Raw genomic sequence first — 20,008 nt, forward strand, 5'->3', positions numbered from 1 at the left:
TAACATATCTAAATATCTGTGAGATACTTCACCTGGGTACATCTAAGGCGGGCTGCCAGGGTGGCTCAGTCGGTTAAGTGGCCGGCTCTTGATTTCGGCTCAGATCATGATTGCAGGACCCTGGGAGTGAACCCTGCATTGTGCTCTGTGCTCAGCACGGAGTCTTGAGGGTTCTCTCTCTCTCCCTCTCCTTCTGCCACTCCCCCAGCTCTCTCTCTCTCTCAAATAAATAAATCTTTAAAAAAATAAAATAAAAGTAACTATGGATGTATAATGTCTGACAGTGATCATTTTGTTTCTTACTCTAGTCCCAGAACGATATCGGATACCAGGAAAACAAAGTCAGAAATCTGAGTCACTTAATTTACTACTCCCACTCCTACATTCTCTACATGCTATTATCCACTAATGTTTTGTCTCATCCTTTATATTCTTGTGACTGACAGATCTTGAAATATTTTATAATATGTCTATCTTTCAAATTTTCAACTCTAATATCCCATTCTCTTCATTACTTCCTGACAAGCCTATTGTAACCTTCTCCTATATGTTCTCCCTATCTCCATGCCTGTCCTCCCCCTCCAATGAGTCTTTTAAATGGCACTCTGAATACTCATTCTACAACTGCAACTCTGTCCATGTGAATCCTCAACCAAGACATCTTTGTGGATTATGACACCTTTAAGAACAAATAATACTGTAATATACAACATGGGGCTACAGTTAATAATACTCTACTGAATATTTGGAAGTTGCTAAGAGAGTAAATCTTTTTTTTTAATTTTATTTACTGGGGCGCCTTGGTGACTCAGTTGGTTAAGTGTCTGCCTTCAGCTCAGGCCATGATCCCAGGGTCCTGGGATCAAGCCCTGCATCGGGCTCCCTGCTCGGTGGAGAGTCGGCTTCTCCCTCTCACTCTGCAGCTCCCCGTTCTTGCACTCTCTTGCTCTCTCTTTCTGTCTCTCTCTCTCTGTCAAATAAATAAAATCTTTAAAAAAAATCTTATTTACTTATTTTAGAGAGAGAGAGCGAGCATGGGGTGGAGCAGAGGGAGAGGGAGAGAGAGAGAGAGAATCTCCAGCAGACTCTGAGCTAAACACAGAGCCCGATGCGGGGCTCATCCCAGGACCCTGAGATCATGACCTGAGCCGAAACCAAGAGTCAGACACTTAACCAACTGATCCACCAAGTGCCCCTAAGAGAGTAAATCTTGAAAGTCCTAACTACAACAAAAAAATTTGTACTGATGTATGGTGACAGATGTTAACTAGACTTATTGTGGTGATCATCTTGTAATGTATACAAATATTGAATCATTATGTTGTACACCTGAAACTAATATAATGTTGTATGTCAACTATACCTCAATTTATAAATAAATAAATAAATAAATAAATAAATAAATAAATAAATAAATAAAATAATACTGATCTTGGTATCAGAATTGAGACTTGCTAATACTTTCTGTATTTACTTACCCTAAACGGTTGGCTTCACATTCTCTGACTATATTGAAATATGGTTATCTAAGCCTCACCTTGAATTTTCAAGCCTCAGTGCTTATAAGACTTTCCCTCAGACTCTCTCTTCTGAGAAAAATGGAGTCATCCTTCAAGATGCATCTCAGGTGCTCCCTCATCTGTGAAGGCTTTCTTAAACTGCTCCATCTTCTGGACATAGTCAAAGACTTGACTTTGTCTCCACAATCCCTAGTAGGATCTCCTTTACAGTACTTTCAACAGAGTATTGAAATGATTGCTAGCTCTTAATATCCTTATAAGATAACAAACTGTGGTATTTTCTGGTGCAATGGGGCTAAACTTCCTGACTTAAAGTCCTAGTTTCAGCATTTACTGCCTGTTGGGCCCTGGGCCAGTTACCTGACTCTTCTGTGTCTCAGTTTCCTGGTATGTGAAATGGGACTACTAGAAATCTTCTTCATAGTGCTCTTTTGAGGATTCCATAATTTTATGAATGCAAAGCAATTAAAACAGTGCCCAAAGTAAGCACTAAGTAAAGCTTACCAATTATAATTGTAATCTAGGGACCTTCATAACTAGATTGATTCTTACCAGGCTTAACACTTTCTCAAATTGTAATGCACTCAATAAAAAAAAAAAAAAAATATGTTGAATGAACAGGTGCCTCCAGAATTAGGGTTTAAATATATTTCATTTTTTAATCTTTTTGCCATTTTAAACAATTTAAATTTAAGAATTACTGCTAAGAAAGATCATCCAAAATGATAACTCAATTTCCTAAATTATTCTTTGAGGATAATTGGGCAGCATTTTCTTGATGCACAGCTTTGAGGCTATGATATAACATAGTACTATCCAGACACAGGCACCCAGTTATATATGTTGGTGAAAGCATCCAGCTTACTCTGCGAGTATGTGTTGTGTACATTGTGTGTATGTGTGTGTGTCTTTAATGATATGGGGTTTTTTGTTTTGTTTTTGATTTTAGTGGGAACTATGAGCAACTTACAGCATCTGAATTAAAATTTTTTCTGATCAAATTAATTTCTGTGTTACTATGCATCTTACACTTATCCAGGTATTGTCGTAAATCCAAAATGTCTATTCGAGGGAATTATTGGCTTTATCTCCGGACACCCTTATGATTTCTTTGTATATAAAATAAAGTAATATTCATTATAAGCAATGCCACAGTGTGGTCTTTCTTGCAAGAATGTCAACACTGACATCTAAGACGATCAAGATCCTGACTATACATTTCCACATGTATAAATTGTTTTAGATTTGCAGCTAGGGACATAGAACTTTCTTCTCAATAAGTGGAACTTTCAGTAATAGGAACTGTACAAATTAATGTTTCCCATAGATGCTGGTGCTGTAAAAAACCATAAAATTAAATTTGAAGCTCAATTATAGTAGTTTAGTTTTATTTTACTAACCCACTACGTATTTAACTAATCCACTATGACCGCTATGCTTGGCACTTTTTCATTTTCCTTCTTCCTTAGCCTTGAATTCTATATTATTTATAATATTTTATTTTTCTGCAAACTGTCTCAATGTCTTTCTAAAAAGAGCAGAAGCATAAATATATTTATATATGTTTACACACATACATATAGTAACTTGAATTGGTCCTGATGTTATCATATTACTATTCCCACATCTAGATGCACCAAGACAAACTTAATTAAACTTTAATTAGTTTCCATGTGGAAAGGAAACTGTGGCTACTATTGTTTCATTTGCATTAGGAACATGCATTGGGGGAGAGCCACAGGTTTTCAGCACACATTACATATGTATGACTGAAAATAATGCTGTTTTCATTTAATAATAGATCTTAGATCTACTCCTTTTAAATCTACATATAAATACTAATTCATGTTTGAAATGAATTGGATGAATTCTATTCTATAGTAGTAATTACAAAGGTATGATTCCAGAGTATCAAACAAAATTTGGATATGCAATTCCTAGGTGAAATGCTACTCTATCTAAGATAGAATAAAAGTCAGTTTCATTAATTTTTCAACAAACAATCTTCTCACTTCAGATTCAGGCAACTAAAGGTTATGAATCTGCTTCAATCAAAACCAGAGAGAATACTTTCTCATTATACACTTGCCAGGAACCTCAATGTGATGTCTAGTTTCCATCATAAGCAGAGCTGAGAATATTAATACCCATGAGGCAGAATTTTAGAGCTATGCTACCCATCCATTTGTCTTAGATTTCAAAACTTGATCCCTATATTACATTAACTCATAAAAAACAAGTGTACCAGAACGACATGAAATTATCTCACCATAAAAATTATATTTCATGATCATATGGAAGAATCATATAAGCAAAAGCAATGTACACTAACATCGGGAGTTTCCATGTTTTAGAGTGCTTTCCTCAAAATTTTCTGAGACCCTTCTTTTTTCCAGGTCTATTTGTGGGCAGCAATGCCATCTGGTGGGTTGCCATGGACTGGACTGTATCCATTTCTCCCCTTGAAGGCACTCTCTGACTTTCTACTTAATTTTGGCTTTATCAGATACCCTGGGGAGCTCCAGGACTAATACCTATGGAGTTGTCCCAGGGCCCCATGACCAGGCCCTGATTCCTAGTAGGCGGTCTGTCAAGGAGATTGCCTCTCCTAATGATATTGTGTATTTTTTACAAAATCACTAAAAATTGGACTGCCAGAATGGTCCGCAAAGACTGACTTGGCATGACTCAAATTTTATATAGAGATAGATAACCCACAGAAAACATTTGTCTGGGGCCCCATATACCTCACGGAAACCTTGGCTATGTGTTCATTTTTAACAAAGGTTCTATTTGAAGACCTTTTCCACTGTATTATTCAATAGTTTTAAACACATTTCTAAAAGGTAAATTCTAAAAATATAGTGCAAGGAATTTAAATCTTGAATGGATTTGTTTCCTTTGACCTACCATTGGAATCTTAAGACTCGTCATATTTCTCATTAGTTTAGGCTTCCAGAGAACTCTGAGGACATTAATGTGCAATAAATACAATCTTCTAGATCAGCTTCCTAGGACTCCTCCTATTATAGTTTTCTATTTCTGTCTTTGGATTTATTCTAAACTCTCTTCAAGCATATATTTTTGTTTCGTTTTGTTTTTAAGCATATATGTTTTTATTAAAACCACGGCAAAATCTTTTAGAAGATTTAAAGACAGTTAACTAACAAAATAAAATATCCATTTTTTTCTGGGAAAAAAATAATTTGGTGGCAATGATAAGTTATATCCATTCTATACATGGGTCAAAAATTTTATGTAAGGAAAATAGCAGTAAAGCATAAATGTGCTGAAATGAAGAGTTACCATCAATTATTTTGTGAAAAAAAAATTAAATTTCAATAAACTAACAATAAGATTTAAAAATGACATGCTGTGCTGAAGATTGAGGTGTATGTACTTGAGTTTCAACACTTATAACTTTGGCCATAAATAGCTTCATAAATAGCTTGCAAAACATATAATAAATAAATAATTTATAAAGTATAAGCAAGCCACGTCAAATATTTCAAAACCACATTTCAAATGGTATTTCATGTTTTTAAGGGGCAGGGAAAGGAAGACATCCTGGTCATTCAAGGATATCAACAGCAGCTTAGAATATTTATGCCTGGGGACTTTTTCTCTGTCTTCTTGGTAAACAGTTCCAGAATGTCTGTGAGCAATAATGTGTTATAACCTTTTTAATGATACTTAATATTTTAACTTCTTGTCTTTAGCAAAGAATCTTAAAATTAAAAAAAATAGGAACAAAATATATATTAATTTCATTAAAATAACCAGGGAAATTTGAGGTAAAGAATGATTAAATGATGTTCCAAAGCTTACCCGGGCCACTGAGTCAGGAAGAGAAACCAGGTCTCTCGGATTTCAATCCCAGTGTTCTAGCCACTGGTTTGTTCAACTCCTGTGCAAAACATCCATACACAATACACAATTCATAATCCCCCTTGCTATCAAGTGGTTGTGAAAAGAAACGCCATTACCTTTCCAACATACTGAGGCTCGGAGCCCATGTATTCCTCCAGCACAAAAAATTGATTCCATACCCAGCCACGTTTAACTCGTTGGAAATGTGATCGGCGCCCTGGCAGGTGGATAACATTTTCTGTTGGTTCTGTGGCTAAAGTCTGTTGTGGCTGTGGTTGAAGGGGTATTAGGAGACCTCCATCAAACAGGACCCAGAGAAGCAGGGATAAACAGTTCCTTGTAAGCATTGGCAAAGGCTTTCCAACGGCAGAGTAATAAAAACTCCAGCACTTAATGTAGAATTGTGGAATCCAGGTTTGAGGTGTCTGTGGCCTCCACCACTTAACTTTCTGTTTTATTGCAGAAATGATAATGCAGGCATTAATCCTTTTGATGAAAAGGCTTCTGCTGTATTACATTCCATCTAAAGGGACCTATAAAACAGATTAACAAAGATACATTAAATTGACAGAATGACTTGATGGTAGTCATCAAAACTCTCATTGTGTCTGCCAACATTTAAAGAAATAAAAAGGAAAGCCTGGAAAAGACTTGCATTGCTAAATGGTCACTGCTATGCACCCTGCAAATTTGGATAAACTAAGTTTTCTACAGACTTGAAAAAAGCTTTATTTACGATGAAGCAAAAGGTGTATCATAAACAGAAGCAATTTTTTCTCAATTTAATAATCATTTTAAGGATAAAACACAGATCACTATTTTTAACATGAACTAGGTTAGAGGAGGGCTTCACAATGTCACCTTTTGACATTTGGGGTTGAATAGTTGTTATTGGGGAGCTATTCTGTGCATTTGACTTTTAGCCACATTTCTTTCCTCTGTTCAGTAAGTGACAGTACCATTGTCCCCTACTCCCAATTGTGACAATCAAAAATTTCTCCAGGCATTGCCAAATATCTCCTGGAAGAAGCAAAATATGCCAAGATTGAGAATCATACATTTAGAGAATAAGAAAAAGAAAAAAAATTAAGAAAAACAAAAAACCCTAAAATTAGAAAATAGAAAGAATCAGTCCATCCAGGAAAGAACAAGATAAATTAGTAAATTTAAGTCAATGAAATTACTGAAATATAAATGACTGATAAATTGTCACATGGTTTTATAAGGCTTTATAAGCTTTAACTTAAAAAGAATTGCTTCTCTAGCCTGGATACATGGGAATTATTTTGTCTCAAATGTGCAGCTTAGAGCAACCTTGGATCCCTACCAGATTGACAACCTCTATTCTGCATTTAGGTAAAGTGAGTTTTGAACTCTTCCTTACAACAAGCAATTCTGTTTTTCTTTCCTTCACTTATCTAAGGTTTATTGAGTGTCAACAAAGTCCTTTATTATACAGTAGATAAGAAAATATACACAATCCTTGACTCTCTTAAATCAGAAACAGAAAACAAATTTAAAAAACAAATACAGGGGCGCCTGGGTGGCTCAGTCAGTTAAGTGTCTGCCTTCGGCTCAGGTCATAAGCCCAGGGTCCTGGGATGGAGCCCCGTGTGGGGCTGCCTGCTCAGTGGGGAGTCTGCTTCTCCCTCTCCCTCTGCTGCTCCCTCAGCTTGTGCTCTCTCACTCTCTCTCTGTCAAATAAATAAATACAATCTTTAAAAAAAAAATTAAAAAATAAAAAACAAATACATAAATGAAACCAAATTTACCAGTGCTGTGGATTAAAAAAAAAAAAAAAAGCCAAACAGACAGACTATCCCTGATAGCACAACCTAAGTTAGCAAAAGTCAGTTTTAAGTGACAATTGCACTGAGAACTAAAGGAACAAGAACAACCCATCCTCTGTGAGCAGGCATGGGAAGCATGTGGCTCGAGCTCCAGCACAGTTTTGTGCATTTGGCACTCAGGACTTGATGCCTACAACCCAAAATTGGAATTTCTCAAGAGCCAAAAATGTTGGAGGCCAGAAATTGTATATAATGCTTCCAAAACAAGGGAACTAAAATCAAAATCAATATATGTTTAATTAAACATCTATGAAACATGGCATCTTGTCAACTCGTCAGCTACGATGCAGTTCAGTGCTCATCCAGTCATATACAACATTACAAAAATTATAATGTGTTCCTCACAAATATTCAAATTTAAACATTTAATGTGGGAATCATGCTTGAAATAAGATAGGAGATGGGAAATATCCAAAAGTTATACTCTGAAAACATTCTATAAGAATACTCCCCAAAAAAGAAATAAAACAGGATATGATATTTTTTCTATTGTGTGAAGGGATGAGACCGTTAAATGCTGACAAAAACATAAGTAGGCATATATTTAATTGCGGCTTTTCATTCTGGCAAAATAATGTTCATAACAAGTTAACCTCTATTGTCCCATATGGTAACCACTAGCCATATGTGGCTATTTAGTTGAAATGTGGTGATTTGAGATTTTTAACTTATATACCAAATTTCAAAGAATTAATACCAAAATAAGAAGAATATAGAATATCTCAATTTCTATATTCATTTGTTGTTGACATAATATTTTGGATATATTAGGCTGAATAAGTATAAAAATGAACTTCACCTATTTCTTTTTCCTTTTTATTGTGTTTACTGGAAAATTAAAATTATATATGCAGCTCACATTTGTGGTTTGCATTATTTTTTATTGGACAGCACTGATTTAAACAAGAGTTTAAATCACGAACTGTGGTTTCTACTTAAATAACTTATTCTTAACATTCAAAACCAAGTATCTAACATGAACGTGTCATGTCTATGTGACAATACATTTAAGAGGTCAGAGAATATTTGCCACTGTTTTCAATAAGCCTGTGTAGGCAGACTGCATGTATCTTCCTCATCTGTTCTCAAGTTTAAATCACTAACGCCAATATTCAAAGTGTTCTAATTTCTTAACCTTTCCGTTTCTTCCATGCTTCTTCCCATACCCACAGCAATCCTGGCCCAGGCAAATGCAGAGCAGCTGGGGAGATAAACATGAATAGAAGAGATGGATGGCAGGAACTCGGACTTCCCAAACCTAGTCTAGTATATGTAATTAGGTTGTATTTTTGCTTTCTTATTCCGTGAAAATTTTCTCCTCCACTTTTCTGGGAACGTGAAGTATCAAAACTCAGAGTATAGAGAGCATTGACACCTAAGGTTATGTCTTTAAGGAAGTGTCTTTTCAATTTTACATTAGGGATTTTCGATATTGGACATCTGGGTATATTGATCATCGCTGCCACCTGTCTGGTTCAAGCTACCCTTTCCCCTTCGGTGTTAAAGGTGTCCAAATTCTGAGATTTGATCCGCTACTAGAGTAATCTTTCAGAAATTCTAATCTATGGACATCATTCCCCTTCTCTTACACTCGAATGTGTGTCTATAACTGGAGGGGATTGGTTGTAAATGATTGATAAGTAGAGAAGAACGTGATTATAACATGAAAAGTATGTTGTTTCGTAAGCTAATTCCTCAGCACATTAATGATTCACATCACCAAAAATGACAGCCAAACACAAACTATTGTAATAAGGCTGGAGTTAACTGCAGCCATGGAGGACAGTGTGGAATATGATCCCCATTTCCCTCATGTTCACATTCTGTCTTTCCTTTGACTTTGTTTGGACACATATTAGCATGACGTGTTCTCCCACTTTTATGTCCAGCCCCACTCCTTTCTCTTTCTCTAAGTAGGCTTAATCTTACTTCTATCCCTGTGATCAAATTACTTTCTCCTTAAAATAGAATATTATATTTAAGGGGAAATTTACTTATTAGTAGTTTCTTTTTGCTACTATTTCCATGAGGATGATGATTGCTAGGGGTGACTTCACAAGTTTGGGGGTTTGCATATAATCTTATTTTTTTCCCATGAATCCTGCTTTTTTATTTTTAAGATTTTATTTATTTGTTTGAGAGGGAGAGAGTGCACACATGAGTGGCGGGGGGAGGCCAGAGGGAGAAGCAGACTCCTGACTGAGCAGGGAGCCCCATGATTTGGGGCTTAATCCCAGGACCCCAGTATCATGACCTGAGCAAAAGACAGACGCTTAAATGACTAAAGCACCCAGGCGCCCCGAATCCTGTTGTTTTAATATAAATTCTACAGAATACAAAGCTTTTTAGAAATTCACATATCATAGTGTAGTAGAAACATCTGTAATTAACAACATAAAGCCTTCTCACTACACACTGGAGACTTAATGTACAGCATGGTCACTATAGTTAACAATAGGGTTATATATCTGAAAGTTGCTAAGAGTTCATCATGAAATTAGGATTTTTAATACGATATACATAAGCTTAACAGGGCCTACATGATCCACCTCTGCATGAGCCTGGCCATTTATCCCCTCTGCTGGCCAAACCCTTTAGTTTTTATTAATAACAATAATAATTTATATTACAGATGCATGTTCATTTGCACCTCTGTGAAGGAGGTGTTTTATTATGCCCATTTCACAAATGAAATGGAAGAATAAGAACTTAAATGACATGGCCGTGGTCCACAAATGGACGCATAGCATGCAGGTTTGAATCTGGACAGTCTGATTCCAGAGTTCATCCTCTTAAGTGCTATTGTATTCTGCCCCTATATGAGTGAATGCATAAATAGTTGAAAGCACCAAGGGTTTCAAATCGAAGCAAGAGAAGGAATATAAGCTTACAGACCTGGCTTCCAAATTATTTTTTCCAAAGCTAAGCAGCTATTTCAATATTAGGGCAGCTTAAGTTTACTTTGACTCCTTTAGAGATTCTGTCAAGTTAGTGAACTGAAGCTATCAGGTCAACTTAGTTCCTTTTCAGTCAAGAGATTGCCGGGCTCCCTGTATTCACACACAAGGATGTGAAAAGAGACAAATAATTTCTAGGCAGAGACAAGGGGGGAAATGCAAAAACTGGCAGGGTTAGTGTGCTAAGAGAACTGGATAATGGCTGAGAATTAAGAAACTGCACAACACCCCAGCAAATCCACCCAGCAAGGTGTTAGGCCAGGTGACCTGAAGCAGCTGTCCTACAGAAAGGAAGGTAAGGTGGATTCCACTGTGCAGGCTTCTTCTCAGTTAGCTTGATCTGGGCATGTAAGTCAGCGTGAGCCAGAGGAGAAGGCAGCCTGTTAGACCTACTTGACAACTCCGAATTTGGGGGTCACTTCCAGCCTCGGTATACTTAATCAAAGCATAATCAGGGAAGCCTCCGTGGCTCAGTTGGTTAAGCGACTGCTTTCGGCTCAGGTCATGATCCTGGAGTCCCTGGATCGAGTCCCGCATCGGGCTCCCTGCTTGGCAGGGAGTCTGCTTCTCCCTCTGACTCTCCCCCCTCTCATGTGCTCTCTCTCTCAAATAAATAAATAAAATCTTTAAAAAAAAAATCAAAGCATAATCAAATAGGTGAATGAAAAGATGGGCTTTGGAACAAGACAGATCTGTTCATTGCATAGCTTTACGCTAAGTAACTCTCTGCTAAGTAGATTTGAATTGTGGGGACACAATCACCAATGTTCTCATGTCTGTGGCCCATATACATGATGAAATCACGGATTTTTTTAAATTCATCATTCAGTTAGAACGTGTGCGAGTGTGCAACTTCCTAACTCACACTATTGCAGCATAACCCTAAAAATCCATGCCAGGACTCTATAACACTGCAGTCCTTTAGTGAACAGATGAACAGATCCTGTTTTCAGTGCCTGATGCCGCTCCCAGCAGATCCCAGCCTCCAGCCACAGTTGTCAGCCAGGGAGCTTTTAAAGTGTATCACAACGGAAGTAATGTAAGGAGGTTGAAGGACTCCGGTTCTTAAGTGAAAGAGAAACAACTCCCCCCAGGCATGAAACAAAGCCTAAATTACAAGGAAAAACTATACTGAGCTATCAAGCTGGGACCACTTGCCCTAGCACCATTGTTGTTGTTACAACAGCAAGAATAGCAGACTTATTCTGAGGTGTCAGCACCTTATGGAAACATGTGAACCTAAAAGAAGACATATTTGTTATGAACGACATCACCAGAGGTGTGTTCTATTCCATATACTGGATTTCGGGTATAGCGTTTAAAAATTTATATTTGTCCATCATTCCTAAACTTTTGTAGAGCCTAAGTGGCTTTCTAAAGACTTTTCAAACCTGACAATGAGTCTCTGGAGTCAAACATTCCTTTTAGCAGAAGGGAGATTTTTTAAAAATGATCATATATCAAAGGAGGGTATACTTGTGTGTGAAATACCCATTAAATGTGTCTCCAAAGCTGACAGATAGCCAAAGGCTGTGGTTTCCACTGTTATTTACTTAATCTTGGCTGTGTGCTTCTAAGAATAGCTCCTGATAAAAGTTCTATTTCCTATAAATTACAATGAAAGGGTCTGTCTTTGTTAGAAGATGTCTTATTAGGCTGACAGATATGTTAGTTATTACAAATGATTCTTTATTATGAGGATCACTCTAAGGTTACCTGCATCTTGGATAACTAGCGGTAATTATGCCTGTGGCCTATTAAATAATTTTTCAAGAGCACTTCTTAACATTTGTTGTTTTTTTTTAAAGAGTGTTTATAGTCCCCTACCCCATCTCTTAAATAAATGGTCTTTTAATTTGAAATAATACAAAGGGAGGTCTTCTTTTCCACATTAAAAAAAGTGACAAAATAATTTATGTAATCTTGAAATTATTAAAATATCAATAATAAAATTATACTTGCCCTCATGTAACTCATTATCTTAAAAACATAATTTTTAAAATGTGATTTAATGTTACATTTAAAATTTTTCTCCTTCATACTATATAAAATTCATTATAAACCCATAATTATTTAAAGATTCTAGGCAAATATGATGGTTCAAGAATTTGACTGTAGAAAAATTTTCTGAAGGTTTTAACAGAGACATTTTTCTGTAAAATATTTAACCATTGTTCAGAAATTAAAGTAGTTCTTGGTATGCCTTGGAAATGACAAACTTCCCTACTATACCTCTCTCGGTCCCAGGAAGCCCACATCAAAAGGAAATTTACCCTCTCTGATGTAGCAAAACCTTAATCCTAACTCTTGTATTTCATGAATTTGACACCGCGAAGCAGAGACAGTAAACCAATTTCTGTTGCCTCTTAGGAGTAAAAAAAGATGTGTCAAGGTGATAATTAGTCTATGAGCTTAATTTATGGCGTTCATTGATCCTTGCTCTCTGACAGGTCCAGATGCTACTCTCTACTGCACACTATTGAAGGAAGGAAGGAAGGAAGGAAGGGAGGAAGGAAGGAAGGAAGGAAGGAAGGAAGGAAGGAAGGAAGGAAGGAAGGAAGGGGAAAAGAAGAGAAAAGAAAGCAAAAATTGACCCCAGGACAGCCAACCAAGACTAAATTGCAGTTTCAACCTCTCTCAGAAGTGGGATTTTAAATCAATTAGGCTGGAATTTCCCGGTCAGCACTAGAGAGAGGTAATCTGCCTCATAAACCCCCCTGCTTTTTTCTAAGGGAAGGTAATCTTGCTTGACATAATCTTTACTAGGTTGCCCACCAATCTGAAGAAAATTTACATGCAATTCTGAGATACTGTCATGTTGCAGGATTTCTTTTCCTTCGGTGTGCCCACAGTTCCTGGTCACGCCACTTCAAAGAACGAAGAGATAGACCAGACAAAGAGTGGTGGGTAGCAAAGCAAGATTTATTGAGTAATAGTACAAAGCTCCTGAAGAGAGAGGGCATCCAAGAGGGTTGCCACCACAGGTTCTAAGTCTAGGGGTTTTTATGGGCTTGTTGGTGAGCTGTTTTAATCTAATTAATGCTCTCTGCACCCATCACCCAATCAGGTTTTTGTCATCTATCTATCACGTGGGAAAGGGTAGAGGGCTCCTTCCAGGGTGGTGTAAAATCCTTTTAAGGGTGGTTCCCTATTAAGGCAGGGGCCCTTCTCCCTACCTGCCTTTCTTCCAACTATCCTTCATCAGTAAGACCCTGTGGCATGTTCCTCTCAGGTATTAGTTTGGCTCTGAGAAACCCAAAGACCCAACTAAAAGAAATGCAATCCTTTATATCCAAAGAGTTGAGTGCACCACCTGGAACATCTGCTTATTTTATTTATACAAACTGTGGTCCTGGAAGCTGTAGATATTTACAAAAATAGCAAAGTTTTGCCAAAGACCACCTATAATTACAATGGCCATTATGGGAAACATTCCAGTTAAACAAGACCTTTTATTTAAAAAGTGCACCTGAGACTAAGGGTTCCCACATCAGACAAATAGAATGGGCTAACTATTTTAACTGTCATGTAAAAGCTTCCAAAAGGCTTCAAGATTCCAAAATAGCCTCATTGAAAGATGCATTGCAAAAAGTTAATGAAAAATTAAAGACATAAAAGGAACACGTAGGCCTCCCACATTGCACTCTCCTAGGGGTCTATCACCAAAATGTGGGTCCAAGGATTGGTGTCTCCATCACAATCAACTGGGATACCAGAAAAAAGATCGTCCTCAAAACCCCTATGCAAAATCAGTTTGAATGCCCCCATATCTACTCCAGAATGAGGACTCCCGCCACATCAAACCCTCCCAGAGCTAACAGGATTCTGAGAGATTTTCTGTAAAGTGCTATTATATTATTCTCTTAAACAACCAAGGTGAAACTAAAATTAATCAGGTTGTTCAATACTGCCAGAACTATTTACTGTTTGTTCCAGCTGAAACCTTACAAGATATTTGAAAAGATTTAATAATTCTTGATCAGAAATTTGATCAAATTAGAGGCTAATATTCAGACCCTGTAGGATTTTTTAGGCCTCTCCTTAAGCTAAATGTACCCAGAGGGAAAACATTTCAACGTAGGGGGATGGGCTGCCCGTCTTGATATCATTTAGGTGGCAGCCCAATTTTTGAGGAATTAAAAACAGTTGTCCTTGTTTAGTAAATGTAGTCTCTAGAGGATCAGAGGTGTGGCTCCACAAACAATTCATAGTCCACTTATCCTTTTTTACCAATACCAAAACCTCATATTTATCTCAAAAGGCTTGTAAGTGTTGCAAAAGTTCTTGCCTTGGGGGGACAAAAGTCCTTCTAGGAAGAGCTTGCATTTTTTCCCTATGCCTTGAGATATAAATGTTCTACCCAGGGTTTCTTCAGAACTCTTATCTAGACCAAGCTTCAGGGGGGGTAATTTTTCAGGTTTGTTTTTTTTTTTTAAGAGAGTGAGAGTGAGAAATAGAGAACATGCATGAGGGCATCCGTGGTGGGGGGTGGGGGGGGTGAGACAGAGGGAGAGAATCTTAAAGCAGACTCCCTACTGAGTGCAGAGCCCACTTGGGCTCAATCCCAGGAGCCACAACCCAGGACACTCAACCAGCTGAGCTACCCCAGCACCCCAGTTGCAGCAATTTTAAAATGGAAGCTATAAAGTCTCTTTTTGTGTCTGCCTGTATCTTCATGTGTCTATATATGTTGTAGATATGTGATATTTCCTGCCTCCAAGTGGTACTGTCAAAATTAATTGGCAAAAGAGCTCTATTTAATTAAAGAAAATTAAGTGCTTATATAAAATTAAGTTCTCAGAAATATAATAGAAATTTAATCCAAATGAATTTTAGGTTCCCATGATCTGGGAAAACATTCAATATTAAAACCAGTTTAAGTTTGTTGGTTTAATTAAAATAGACATGTCTTTAGAGTTATCAGTATTAAATATAATACTTTTATTCTACCTAGGCTTACTAAAGGTCAAATAGGTTTATGTTATCTCTTAGAGAATTTGTGGACAAATAGGATAACCTAAGATGGTTAGCTGTTCGATGTCTTGTGAAATTTTCATGATTTATTTAAATATAATTATTAAGAAAAAGTTAATTAGATAGATATAAGAATAAGTTTATAATGAACTTCTCAGCAATATTTATGTCTAATTAAATAGTTCTCCCAAATCTTTTCTGGTGGCTTAAATTCTTAGAGTTTTGCTAAGTTAAATTAGATGATGGGTAGAAATTAAATACCTAGATCATTTCCAAATAAGATAAAATACTGAAATATTTATTATTATTCTTTATTATGGGGATCACTCTAAGGCTACCTGCATCTTGGATAACTGTAGCAGTGATTATGCTTGTAGATAAACATAAGTTTATCTACTTTGGCTCTTTATTACAGAGAAACTAAAGGATATTTGGATATGTTGGTGCTACACTGGAAAGATTGAAAAAGATATATGTGATGAAGGACAGCTGGAAGAAAGTCAGGCAGGGACAGACCCCCCACCCCCACCCCAAGAGGAAACCACCCTTAAAAGGATTTTACACCACCCTGGAAGGAGCCCTCCATCCTTTCCCACGTGATAGATAGATGACAAAAACCTGATTGGATGACAGGTGTCACGAGGGTTAATCAAGATTAAAACAGTTTGCCAACAAAGCCCATAAAAACCCCTAGACTTAGAAACTGTGGTAGCAACCCTCTTGGGTCCCCTCCTTCTTCGGGAGCTTTGTACTATCACTCAATAAACCTTGCTTTGCTGCCCACCACTCTTCCTCTGGTCTACCTCTTCATTCTTTGAAGTGGCGTGACCAAGAACCACGGGCACCAAAGAAAAAAACCCTGTAACATATGCTTCTAGAAATTATTAAATGTATCCCTAAATTTGCCAGTCTAAAGAATGATGTTATAACAAACAATTCACAGTCGTTTACTTCTTAGTTTTTGCTAGAAAGTAAGCTTTTGAAGGGTTAAGAATTATAATTAATGTATTTAATTAAAGCTACTAGAAATAATAAAGGAAACATCTCCACATGTAAGCAAAGTAAAATGTGTGCTTTAATGAAGAAAAAGAACATTGTAGAAAGCTTGTGCAAAATAAATCTTTGGAAAGGAATTTGTGTGTGTGTGGTCAGGGCTGGCTAAAATTAGAATGAATTTAATTAAGTGAATGAGCTTGAATATCAAAAGTAAGCTAGTACAAAATTAAGCTATGGTTTTCTCTGTTAAAATGACAAAGTTTTCTTGGACTATTGTTCTGCTCTTTGTAATAAGAAATTATGAAGAGTTTGTCTTTGCCCTTGAAGTAATTTGCCTAGAAAACAAGTATTTCATATTTTACCAAAATAATATCCTGTGCTTCATATTATCTTAATCATGTCTCTGATTACTTACAATGACTGAATCTTCTCAATATTAAAAGCTAAGTTTTGCTAACAACTATGTAACCTTCTGTATTTGCCTCCAAAATCTTTTTTTGGTCATTTAGGTTAAATAGATAATTATTATATCATAATAATTTATGATCTTATTTCATCAGGTGTTCAAACTTTTTGATATTTTTGACAAACTTCCCCAAATTTAAATTTTAAGTAAAATCTTTTTGACTTAAAACTCACTTTGAGATATGAGATATTCAAGAAGCCCCTGAACAGTTAGAAAAAAAAAAAGATATGGAAGAGAATTAAGAAAACAATCCCACTTACAATTGCACCAAGAATAATAAAATACTTAGGAATAAGCTTAACCAAGTTGGTGAAAGACCTGTACTCCAAAAACTATGAAACATTGATGAAAGAAATTGAAGATAACACAAACAAATGGAAAGATAACCATCCCATGCTCATGGATTGGAAGAACCAATATTGTTAAAATGTCCATACTACTCAAAGCAATCTACAGATTAATGCAATCCCTATTAAGATACAAACAACAAATTTCACAGAACTAAAACAAATAATCCTAAAACCCGTATCGAACCACAAAAGACCCAAATAGCTAAAAAAATCTTGAAAAAGAGGAGAACTGGAGATACCACAATCCCTATTTCAAGATATACTACAGAGCTGTAGTAATCAAACAATACAGTATTATTTTGATGAACAGTGAGAAATGTAGGATTGTTGAATCATTATATTGTACACTTTAAACTTTTAAAACTATTGGTTTATTGTATTTGAATAAAAAAATCATTCTTCTAAAAAGGGGATTAAATGAATTACATGTATTTGATATGTTAAATTACATGAAAATCGTTGGCAAGTAAGAATACTAAACTTTGTCTCCCTTATATTGTATAGGTATATATTCATATAAGCATTACAAAAATTGTATGAAATTCTTAAAATTCTGATATATCCTGATATAATGTTATCAGCCATTCTCATTATTATCTTAAAATGTTGTATGCCACAGAAGTAACCAATTTTCCTTATCAACTACATTATAATGAATTCTCATCAGATCTTTAACCATGGTCATTTTAAGTCTTTTATCATTCACAGAGTTTTTTTTTTTTACTCTGATGCTTCTACAAAAATATTCCTGCAAGAGTGTCTTACCTTTAAGAAAATTTATGGACTTCTGACAAGTACAAATTTCTGATAACTTTAAGATTATAAAACTGAACTAGGTAAGAATTTCCAGAACTGGTGGGGACCCCAGATTCAAGCAGAACAAATATTAATTACCTGAGACTTAATTAACTTAGACAATGATCGTAATATTTATGACTTTTTTGAAACACTGCTAGTTACTTGATGCTTTGTTTTTCCAGATTTAAGGAAACCCTTTTCTTAAGCTCTCTATGATGAAACCATTTACCTTTTCTCCCTTCCTGATCCTTCCAGAATTTGGAAACTCTGGAGTATTCTTTTCATTGCAACATTGTTAGCTACTTGTGTAAGTTCAATAAGAATCTGTTCTTGTAACAAGACACAATTGGAAACATTGATCATATTACCAAGGCTTTGACTGAAATGATATTACAGGTAAATCTTATGGCCAGTCTTTGGCTTGGCTTTCTGGCCTCAGAAGCTTTTGAGAGTTCAGTCTGAGGCCTGTGTGATCTACAGACACTTATTTACTGGCATCCAGTGCTGTCACCTTTCCAGTCCTGAGTCACAGATTCAAATGGGATTTACCAGGAGACATTCATAATTCAGAATTTGCGTCCTTGGGGCTCTGGGTGTCTCAGCTGTTAAGCATCTGCCTTCGGCTCAGGTCATGATCCAGGGTCCTGGGATTGAGCCCCGCATCGGGCTCCTGCTTTGCGGGAAGCCTGCTTCTCCCTCTCCCACTCCCCCTGCTTGTGTTCCCTCTCTCGCTGTGTCTCTGTCAAATAAATAAAATCTTCAAAAGAAAAAAAAAAAAAAAAGAATTTTAAAAGAAGAATTTGCGTCCTTTGGCAAGGCCCTGGCTAGGAAACTTTTGTTAATTTTTGAAAATAATGCAGAATCCAATGTAAAGCATTAGCTGCCTGGGGAAAAAAAAAAAAATGCTGTTCTCAAATTTAAAAAATGCTTGTATTTATTAACCATTTTTTTCCTTCTTGTGGCTAAGTAAAATTTACTTTATAGTATTACATTGTATGGATGTGCCACAATTTGTTTATTAATTTACTTGTTGACTGACATTTGGATTATTGCCAGTTTTTGACTATTACAAATAAAGCTGCTATGAACTTTTATATACAAGTCTGTACAGATATATGCTTTCATTTTCCTTGGGTAAATACCTAGGAGTAACACAACTAGCCATTTTTTTAAATGATTTTTAAACCTCAAGTGAAATAACAAGAGAAGTTTTTCTTACAATTTATTTGAGAGATAATGAGAGATGTATTCAGAACCATAAAAAGAGATTAGATTTTATTTTTCAAGTAGAAAAATATGGGGGTTGGGGAGAAAAGGAAGGAGAGTTATTATGGAAGAGAAACAGTAAGCAGCAACATTCTCTAATTCCACAACACTAGACAATACTGAGATAGCACAAGGTTGACATTATTTTTCCTTAGAATTACCTTAGATTTTTCTCTAAGTTTAACTCTTGATGTTACTTATCTCAAAGCTTCAAATGTAAATCTCCAGAAATATTATATCTCTCTATAAAGTCTTACCAACTTTGCTATAGCTCCTTTATCTATTGTATGCTACATTATTATTTTTTTTTAATTTTCAGAACCCACTGTATTTTATAAACATGTGTTTAAGTTATAAATTACTGTATTACACTGTTGATTTATTAAAATACTGGGGCACCTGGGTGGCTGAGTCGGTTAAGTTTAATTCTTGATTTCAGCTCAGGTCATGATCTCAGGGTGGTGAGACTGAGCCCCATATCAGGCTCCACATTCAGCACGGAGTCTGCTTGTCCCTTTCCCTCTGTTCCTCCCCCTGCTCTCTCTCTAAAGTAAATAAATTTAAAAAGTCTTTTAATATCCCTGTATGTCAGGGCTCTTTTATTTTTATTTATTTATTTATTTATTTGAGAGAGTGAGTGAGTGCTGGAGCAGGGTGGAGGTGGGTAGAGGGAGAGGGAGAAGGACAGAGAGAATCTTAAACAGGCTACACGCCCAGCAGGGAGCCCAACATCGGGCTTGATCTCACAACCTTGAGATCATGACCAAAGCTGAAATCAAGAGTCAGCTGCTTAACCGTCTGAGCCACCCAGGCTCCCCTCTCCTGACTTTCTTATACCACAAGGAACATAAATGGTTTTTCTTCTTTTGGTCACTACTCTAATTTCACTCATTGAAATATGTTTTATTCATATTCAATTATTCAAACAGTCGAGGGATACATATTATTTATCAAGGTAACA

The 20,008-nt window shown here is 36.3% G+C and overlaps 1 protein-coding gene across 1 annotated transcript in view; it reads right to left on the reverse strand.

Moving 5' to 3' along the window:
• The window catches only part of CDH12 (cadherin 12), an 875,493-nt gene that overhangs the window by 215,363 nt on the left and 640,122 nt on the right, over positions 1–20,008 (reverse strand). Inside the window, exon 3 of the mRNA XM_081825789.1 lies at positions 5,507–5,923. Coding sequence (XP_081681915.1) covers positions 5,507–5,737 — 231 coding nt within the window. The 5' untranslated portion in view covers positions 5,738–5,923. The remainder of the gene's footprint in view (positions 1–5,506; positions 5,924–20,008) is intronic.

This window comes from Leptonychotes weddellii, chromosome 7, assembly GCF_054177405.1.
Source record: "Leptonychotes weddellii isolate Sample4059 chromosome 7, ASM5417740v2, whole genome shotgun sequence".
NCBI classification, from domain to species: domain Eukaryota; kingdom Metazoa; phylum Chordata; class Mammalia; order Carnivora; family Phocidae; genus Leptonychotes; species Leptonychotes weddellii.